The following is an 8,813-nucleotide window of genomic DNA, read 5'->3' on the forward strand; positions in this document are numbered from 1 at the left end:
TAAAGTTTATTATGAAAACATTATATTACTACTTATAAATAACACACATATTTATAAATTAGGCTACATAGTTGTAGCTTGCTAAAAGTAAAAGTATGTAAAATTTATTATAGATTTTTGTGTCAAATCTTTATCCCCCCCCCCCCAGAGTATGGGCCCTTATGATTTTGCCATCTGCCTCTTCCTGACAGTGGGCCTGATCGTTATACAATGAAGAGTTGCTAATGATTATTCTTACTTTCTTTTCAACTCTGAACTAATTAATACTTTTAATATTTTATAGAAAAATAGTTTTATAGTTTAGAAGAACAAGAGGCCCTCAAAAACAGAGAACTACTAAAAAGCTATTCTAAAAAGAATTTAATTAATTTAATTTAATGCTGATTATAAGATTTTTGTTTTTAGTATTTATGTGATTAAATATGTTAATATACTAACACCTTTGAATTTAATCTTCAGGCAGCTCAGTGTTTTGAAAAAGTTTTAAAAGTTCAGCCTGGAAATTATGAAACAATGAAGATTCTTGGTTCTTTATACGCGAACTCACAAAGTCAGTCAAAAAGAGATATCGCAAAAAATCATCTAAGAAAGGTATTTTAAAAAATATACTCAATAGTTTTTAAATAATGCTTTATTATTTCTATTATGTATTATTATTTCTATTATTACTAATATAATTATTCTTATAAAATCAGTTTTGACCAGTAGACCTACAAACCTGACAATGAATGGTTTAAAAAACATTGAAATGTAATTTTTATAAAAATATTTTTTATGTTTTGTTCAAAATTTTTGCCTCCCCTGTCTTTAAATATTTTTTTTGAAAATCACAAAAATAGCAATAACTTGAACACGAGTCTACCAATCTACTCAATATAAGGGTGAGGTAAGTAGGGTGGTAAGCGTGAAAGTTGTGCTCACTGTGAGCACCAGATTTTTTTATTCTATAATATCAATCAATAAGATTAAGTAAGTTTTTGTCACCTGTGAACCATATTAAACCTATATGTTTCAAAACTTTGATGAATATTATAAAATAAATAAATGGGAATTATCTTTTAGTGAAAAAAATATTCCAAGAATTAATAATAAATATTTTAAAAAATAAGAAAGCCTTGAAACAGTTTCAGTTGTAGGAACTTTTATTTCCTTTTTAACTTTTGTCCGTAAAAAAACCTATCTTGGTGAATAGTTGTGAAGAAATGAAGATGTTCAGGATTGGTTTAATTAAGAAAGTAGCTGGTGGATTAACCACTACCTATTTGGAAAACTCATCAAACTGCTCCAAATGGTTAAGGTTTACTATATTCAATCATCAGTCAGCCGGTTTAGGTATAATTATACTGCACATTAGAAGTTGATCAGAACTTTTAAAGGTTCCAAATCCAACTACTGTGTAATCCCGGCATTCCGAACTTTTGTACTCGAAACACACCTGTAAATCATAACTGGTGTAAAAAAGAAAACGTAGAACATTATCTTTGACTAACAACTAAAGAAATTTATTAAACAAAGAAATCTATTAAGTGGATTAATATACCTATTGAGCTTAAGAAGACAGCTTAATGAGACATGGAACCTTTTTATATTAAAGGGATTAATACAAACATTTACATTAACATCAATAAATATTAAAAAATATATATTTTGTTTTATTTATGCATCTTAATAAATAGCAGATATAATCTGCATTAAATATTTAATAATAAACCCCCTGACTTTTAGACAGTTTAGGGCAGTTTTAAAATATATATTGGGCTGAAATAGTTTGGTCCATCATATTCTAATTGAACAGTTTTAACTTAACTTTTACTTTTTTAGGTTACCGAACAGTTCCCTGATGATGTAGAAGCATGGATTGAATTGGCTCAGATCCTGGAACAGTCAGATTTGCAAAGCTCTTTACAAGCCTATGGGACAGCTACTAAAATCCTGAAAGAAACTGTCAATGCAGAAATACCTCCTGAAATATTAAATAATGTTGCTTGTCTACATTATAGGTTGGTATGATATTTATTATTTTTATTGTCTCTAAGAAAATATATACTATTATAGTATATTGTAATGTCCTCTTTTTTGATGAATAGTTATTTTTTTTAAAATATAAATAGTTTAGTTTAGTTTTTTCCATGTATTTCTAGCAAAGAGCAAACTAATCGATTATACCATGGATAACAAACTAACCAATTTCATTATTCAGAAGTAATAGAGGCAATAGTAATCCATGAAGAGGAGAATGAGTATTAATGAAGTATTTACATCACATATCATCGGAAATAAATCCAAATGGTTTTGCTTACTATCGATGCTTGTATCCACTATCGAAGTGGATGGTTGGTAAAGTAAAAAGGAAGAAAGCTCCCTCTTTGATTTGGATCACTGGCAGGACAGGGCATGTCTTAGAGTGCCGAGCACCTGAGCATCCTTTGTCTACTGTCGGTGGTAACAGATTTTTATTAAGAAGACAAGAAGAATCAACAGTCTCCAAAGAAGATAATATAATTGGTTATTTTGCTCAATGTAGGATTAAACAGATTTGTAGTAGAAGTGTTCTGATTGCCTGTAAAACCTGCCCTGAGATAGAGTCAAAAATGTTAAATAATTTAAATTATTATTCTCATATCTAGTTAATATTTAATTTATTCATTTGAACCTTTTCAGGATTAAAGCTATATTTTATATCTGAGAATAATAAAAGCAGTTAAATTCATAATAATTATTTTAATTAATTTAAAATATATTTCAATATATTACGATATACATTGTCTCATTGTTTTCTATTTATAATTTTTATTTCATGACTTATTAAGTGAATGTGTTTTTATGAAGTTTCCAATTTATCTTTATTTCTGAAAAGAGAACTACTTTTTGTTAACAATAACTTTTGGAATCAGTTAGTTCAATGATGACGGTTTGTGTAAATTATTACTATACTTGTGAACAGTTTTGTGAATGAATTCTTAAATACAAGGATATTCTGAAAAGGATAAATAAGCTATTCACATAGATCTTTTTAGTATAAAAAAAATTACCATATCTTTTTCCCTGTATTCTTTAGTTATAAAACAATGACTACATCGTTTTGCATTCTCATATTATTCCTTATTTTATAAAAGTCGTTCTGACATTGGTCTATCACTATTACTTTTACAGACTTGAAAACTTAGATGAAGCTAAAAAGAATTTTGAAGAATCCCTAAGCCGTGCAAGAGCAGAAGCTGAACATGATCCGCAATATTACAACTCCATTGCAGTTACAACGACTTACAACTTAGCTAGGCTTAATGAAGCTCTCTGTCAGTTTGACAAAGCAGAAAAACTTTACAAAGATATCCTCAAGGAACATCCAAATTATGTTGATTGTAAGTAAGGGTTTATTCTGTATTGCTTTAAGGAATAAATAAAAATCTTCAATATTTATACTCTTTTATATTAATTTTAAAAAAAGAAAGGTTATTGTCTAATTTATACTTTCATTTACCTATATATAAAACATATAGTAAGGGAAAGTATTGTGATGGTGAAAATTTTCAAATTCTAGTTTTCAAATAATCAAGTCCCATAAAATGGTCTGTGTGTGGTCACCCTAGCTAAAAAACGATAAGTCGTACAAAATTGGAATTACATATTTAAGATTGGTATATGCCTGGGGTGGGACAGCAACTTTTTCAATAAAATCGACATCCCTGCAGTACCTCTTATTAGAATTGATTTTTCACATATTTTTTATTTACTCATAAATGGCTCTAGCGATTTTGATTTTATTAGGCATATCACTGTACAATTAAATGATCTTTAATATCAACTAGGTCTTATCCTCATTGAAATTGTTTGACTGGGCTTAAATGCTGAATTTTCAAAATGCTTTCCTCTGAAGTACCTTTAATTTTGTTTGTTTGAAATAATTAACGATTTAAAATTCTTGCTAGTTGTGGAAAATGGATAAATATAAATTATGAAATGATTTGATTATTAACTTACAAGCTATGATGAAAAATCCTTTTTCCGGACCGAAAATACATTTCTGAAAATAAGAGTAGTAACTTAGACCTATTATGTATGGAAAGTGAAAGATTTAGAAATAATAATATTTAACATAAAAAGTTGTAGAAGTTAATGGAGAATGATAAAAAAAAAAAATCTAAATAAGAGATATGTGTGGCATGTGTTAAACTGTGTGGGCACATGTGCAGTTCCCCTCTAGATCACATCTTCTTGTCGCCATAGTTATTTAATGACTTTTTTAATTTCACTTAACCTATATATGAGCCTTTCAATTTACAGGATGATTAAATCCATAAAATCATTCTTAGTTTTTTCAATATTGTTTATATAACAATTTAGCATTAAATATATGGTTAAAAACAGAACATGCATTTCATTAAACTGTTTTTATTTTTGTATATCTGTCATACTTTTGCAAAAGAGAATTTTTAAAATTTTGCTATAAGAAATAATGTTTGTACTTTTCTGGAAACTGTTGTGATTGGAGTTGGTCAATTTGGCAACTGAAAGGCTCATTTGGAAAATCAGTATGGGAAATTATTGCCACAGTGAATAATATAAAAAATATCTGTTCCAAAACAAGCGAGAATTACTTCCAACTCAAAGTAAGTGAAAGTTGTGTGATGCAAGGCACTGTACCTGATTATTCGCCGTAATGTTATTAAATCCCTGATATAATGCTACCCTATTCTCAAGTGTAATATAATTTAAATAATAGAGTATGAAACAGGAAGAATAAATAATTATCTTCCTTAGGTTATCTTCAGATTAGTACCCTTTCCTAATTCAGATCAATTCTTTAATGTTTCGTTAAGAATTTCATGAAGTTGTTTTTTTTTTTCAAAATATCTGCTTACATTGTCCTCCTATTATTAAGTTCAATATCCTCTTTTATTTTAATTAAAAAAATAAAATAGTTTAGTTTTATTGTTATTATAATTTTTGCTGTAGGTTACTTGAGATTGGGATGCATGGCTCGAGACAAAGGTCAAATTTATGAGGCTTCTGATTGGTTTAAGGAAGCAATGAGGATTGACAATGACCACCCCGATGCTTGGTCACTGCTTGGCAATCTTCATCTTGCCAAACAAGAGTGGGGACCTGGTCAGAAAAAATTTGAGAGGATTCTCAAGGTGAAATTATTTTAATTTTATAAATTTATGTTTAAATTGTCAGCTCATTTGCTTGCAGTTAATTAGTTTTATTAAAATAAAAGGAAGGACCATCTTCCTTTTATTATCACACACAGTCAATCATCGATCTTCCTGTTTTATTAAAATGTTTGAAGATATTTTAAATTCTTTTTTTTAACCCGTGAATTAATATAGACGACATTCACATGGAAAATAGGTTCAATGCATGCTTATAACATGATTCTTAAACATAGGTCGACACGGAATATAAGTTGACCTTTAGTATTATGAAAATAATTTTTAAGGAAAAAATATGGAGAGAGGAGGTAAAAATTAACCTACTTATACAAAATAAGTTTTCAAATTTGATGTGCATATCTCAAAAAGAAACAAATATGTTTAAATTAGATACTGAGGCTGTCTCCAGCTGAGGAAGTAAAGGCATCTACCTTTGCAATATCGTAACTGGGGTTTTGTTTTATTTATATTAAGTTCAAAGTTGGTTTGCACACATGCCCTGACCAACCTAAAATGTATCCCTAAGATGTTGAGGATTATAAAGTTATTTTTTCATCTCATTCTTTTACAGTGCCCAGCTACATCAACAGATGCCTATTCTCAGATTGCCCTTGGAAATGTTTGGCTGCAGACACTTCACCAACCTTCAAAAGAAAAAGGAAAAGATAAAGTTCGCCAAGAACGTGCTTTAACTATGTACAACAAGGTGCTACGTAATGATCCGAGAAATATATGGGCTACAAATGGGATAGGTAAAAGAGTGTTTAGTTTAGTTTTGTTAATTTATCCGGCAGATAAGAGCCTACTGTATGTAGTCAGTCATCTTTTTCAATAAAAAAATATGCTTATCATTTATTTACAAAGATAACATATATTTCATCCTATTCAGACTGCAACTTCATTAATTTGTTTATAATCATAAAAATTAAATAATGATCCTATAAACCAAAGAAGTAATATGAGTATTGTGAGTTCATAATTATTAACCTGTGGAATGATTTCAGGGTCTGTTTTGGCTCATAAAGGCTATATCAATGAGGCAAGAGATATATTTGCTCAAGTAAGAGAAGCAACAGCCGAGTTTTGTGATGTTTGGTTGAACATTGCACACATTTATGTCGAACAAAAACAATATGTCAGTGCGATTCAAATGGTAAATATTTCTGGTTGTTATATTATTATTAAAATTAACCATTCTAATTACTGTCAGAACTATTGTTAAATATCAAGAACTCCAACTTCCTTTATTTTCAGTTAAATCAGTTTTTATTTATGTTATTTATTTATTACACAGTTATTTATTCACTGTTTTGATCAAACACACAAATACTAATATGATAGTCTATGTTTGATTGATTTATTTAGAATAATAACAATATAAACAGTTTTAGATTAACCATTAATTTATAGACATCGAAAAAACAATGAATATAGCCATATGTATTGATTAGGGTGGATTTTGTTTTGCAGTGCCTCTTATAATACGTAATAGAGGCTATTTGATATAAACTCAACGTGTCGCTTCAGGTTAATAGACCAGCTGTTTAATAACAGCTGATAATTACTTTTGTAAATTTACTTACTCCGTTTATTCCATTTTATAATAATTTTGTTTGACATTTCAACATTATATCTTAAGTTTTTTTTATATTTGTAAGTGTTTATTTTTTATTTGATACTATATCCTTTACATTTTTGAAATTCTAAACTGCCTCTGGTTGATAATTAATTAATTGCAATATATGTGTCTGATATGGTCATGTGCAGTATTTGATAATCTTTTCTATTTAAATATTAAAATATCTGCACTTATCACTTACTATCTTACATTCATCTCCAAGTTTTGTGTAGATTGATGAGCTACTGTTGAAGTTATTGCTTTTTTCGTGATTTTCAGAAATAAATAAATCTAAAGACTAGGGAAGCTGAAAATTTTGAATAAAAAATTGTTATTCTTCTGTTTCCAAAAAATCTGTATTTTAAGGTTTCTGGAGCTGAGAATAATAACGAATATAAATTTTGGTTCTGCTAAGAATATAATAGTTTAACAAAAGGTATCAAAGTCGTAATGCAATCAGGAAAGATAGAACGGTCGCAGTTTTTCCCGTTCTAATGCGATGTTTCTATTTTTCTCTTTTAGTTATTCATAAAATTCTTTAATACTTTGTATTTATCTGTTGTTTATTATATCTAACAATGAGAACTGTTTATTTTTTTTAAATAAACACAATTAATATTACTTTGTAGGAAATTTTTTTTTTATTCATCATTTAAGCCATGTAAGACTATTTCAATGAAGATAAGCCCTACCTGGTAGTAAAAACCATTGACATGCCGAGTTAAATCACCAGTGGAACCATCTTTAATCGTATGGTACCTGGGATATGCAGATGATATTGACATTATTAAGAGATCAAAAGCTGTTGTGGAAGAGGCCTTTCTTGCCCTTGATGATGCTGCCAGGATGCTGGGACTTGTTAATACCAACAAAATCAAATATATGATAGCTGGTCAAGAAAGAAGTTTTAATGAAGATTTTGTCATATTGGTTGTTACTCTTTCGAACGAGTTGAGGAGTTTGTGTACCTTGGATCACAAGTTAATGCCACCAATGACGTTTTGGCCAAGATAAGGAGACGGATAGCATTGGCCTTTAGGTGTTTTGCAGTGCTGCTCTATGCCTTGGGCACTTTTGAAGGCCGATGAAAGGGATCTCCAAACGTTTGAGAGAAAGATACTCAGATGCATCGAAGGCCCAGTAAAGGATGGTTCAGCTTGGCTAAGAGCCACGAATTGGGAAGTCTACTTGTTAATTGGTGAGCCTGATGTTGGAAAAATTGAGAGAATTGGTAGGCTGTGCTGGGCAGGCCATGTGGTAAGGATGGGAACTGATGAGATTAAAAATGAACTTCTCAATAAGGACAGGATAACATGGAACATGGCTGAGGGGCCGCCCATAGCTTCGATGGTTGGATGGTGTTGAAGAGGATTCAAGGACCCTGCTCAGAGTGAGGAATTGGAGAGCAGCTGCACTTAACAGATTAAACTGGTGGAAGCTGCTTGAGGAGGCCAGGACCCAGTAATGGGTTGTCGCCCCGATTGATGATGATGATGAATGAAGATGCCGAGTTAAATCAAAAAGCATTAGAGCCATTTTGTAATAAAATCGGAAAAATGTGAAAGATCGATTCTATAAAGTGGCATTTCTGATCGGTCGATTTTATTGAAAAAGTTACTATCACATCCCGTGCATATGCCTGCCTTAAATATATGATTTCAGTTTTGTGTAAATTTTAGTTTTTGAGATAAACACACTCACTGACTATTTGGGAAGGCTTAATTATTTGGACTTTGGAAGAAACTCAAAATTTGTATTTCTATTGAAAACCCGAATTTAAAATGTTTCACAATTTTAATAATTTTCATTACTTTATATTCCATATATTAGTGAAAGAGTAAAAAAATGTGAACAAAGTTGTACAAATTGTAAGAAATACATGTTATAGCAATTAAAATAGATAGGAGCAAAGGTACTCATTGGCTTAATTCATATATCTGAAGTGTTAGGGAGTTAATAACTAGACCTAATGTCTCAATTATGATTCTTTATATTTATGTTTAGAGAATCATTTATTCACTTCATTAATTTTGTACCTT

The 8,813-nt window shown here is 29.9% G+C and overlaps 1 protein-coding gene across 2 annotated transcripts in view; it reads left to right on the plus strand.

Annotated features, from left to right (window-relative positions):
• Ctr9 (RNA polymerase-associated protein Ctr9) overlaps positions 1-8,813 on the plus strand; it is a 41,356-nt gene that overhangs the window by 9,762 nt on the left and 22,781 nt on the right. For both annotated transcript variants that reach the window (XM_014430138.2, XM_014430139.3), the window contains exons 9-14: positions 460-591; positions 1,822-2,000; positions 3,154-3,362; positions 4,957-5,138; positions 5,728-5,908; positions 6,161-6,309. In XM_014430138.2, coding sequence (XP_014285624.1) covers positions 460-591; positions 1,822-2,000; positions 3,154-3,362; positions 4,957-5,138; positions 5,728-5,908; positions 6,161-6,309 — 1,032 coding nt within the window. The remainder of the gene's footprint in view (positions 1-459; positions 592-1,821; positions 2,001-3,153; positions 3,363-4,956; positions 5,139-5,727; positions 5,909-6,160; positions 6,310-8,813) is intronic.

Source organism: Halyomorpha halys, unplaced genomic scaffold (genome assembly GCF_000696795.3).
Source record: "Halyomorpha halys isolate HHAL.00 unplaced genomic scaffold, Hhal_1.1 Scaffold862.1, whole genome shotgun sequence".
NCBI classification, from domain to species: Eukaryota; Metazoa; Arthropoda; class Insecta; order Hemiptera; family Pentatomidae; genus Halyomorpha; species Halyomorpha halys.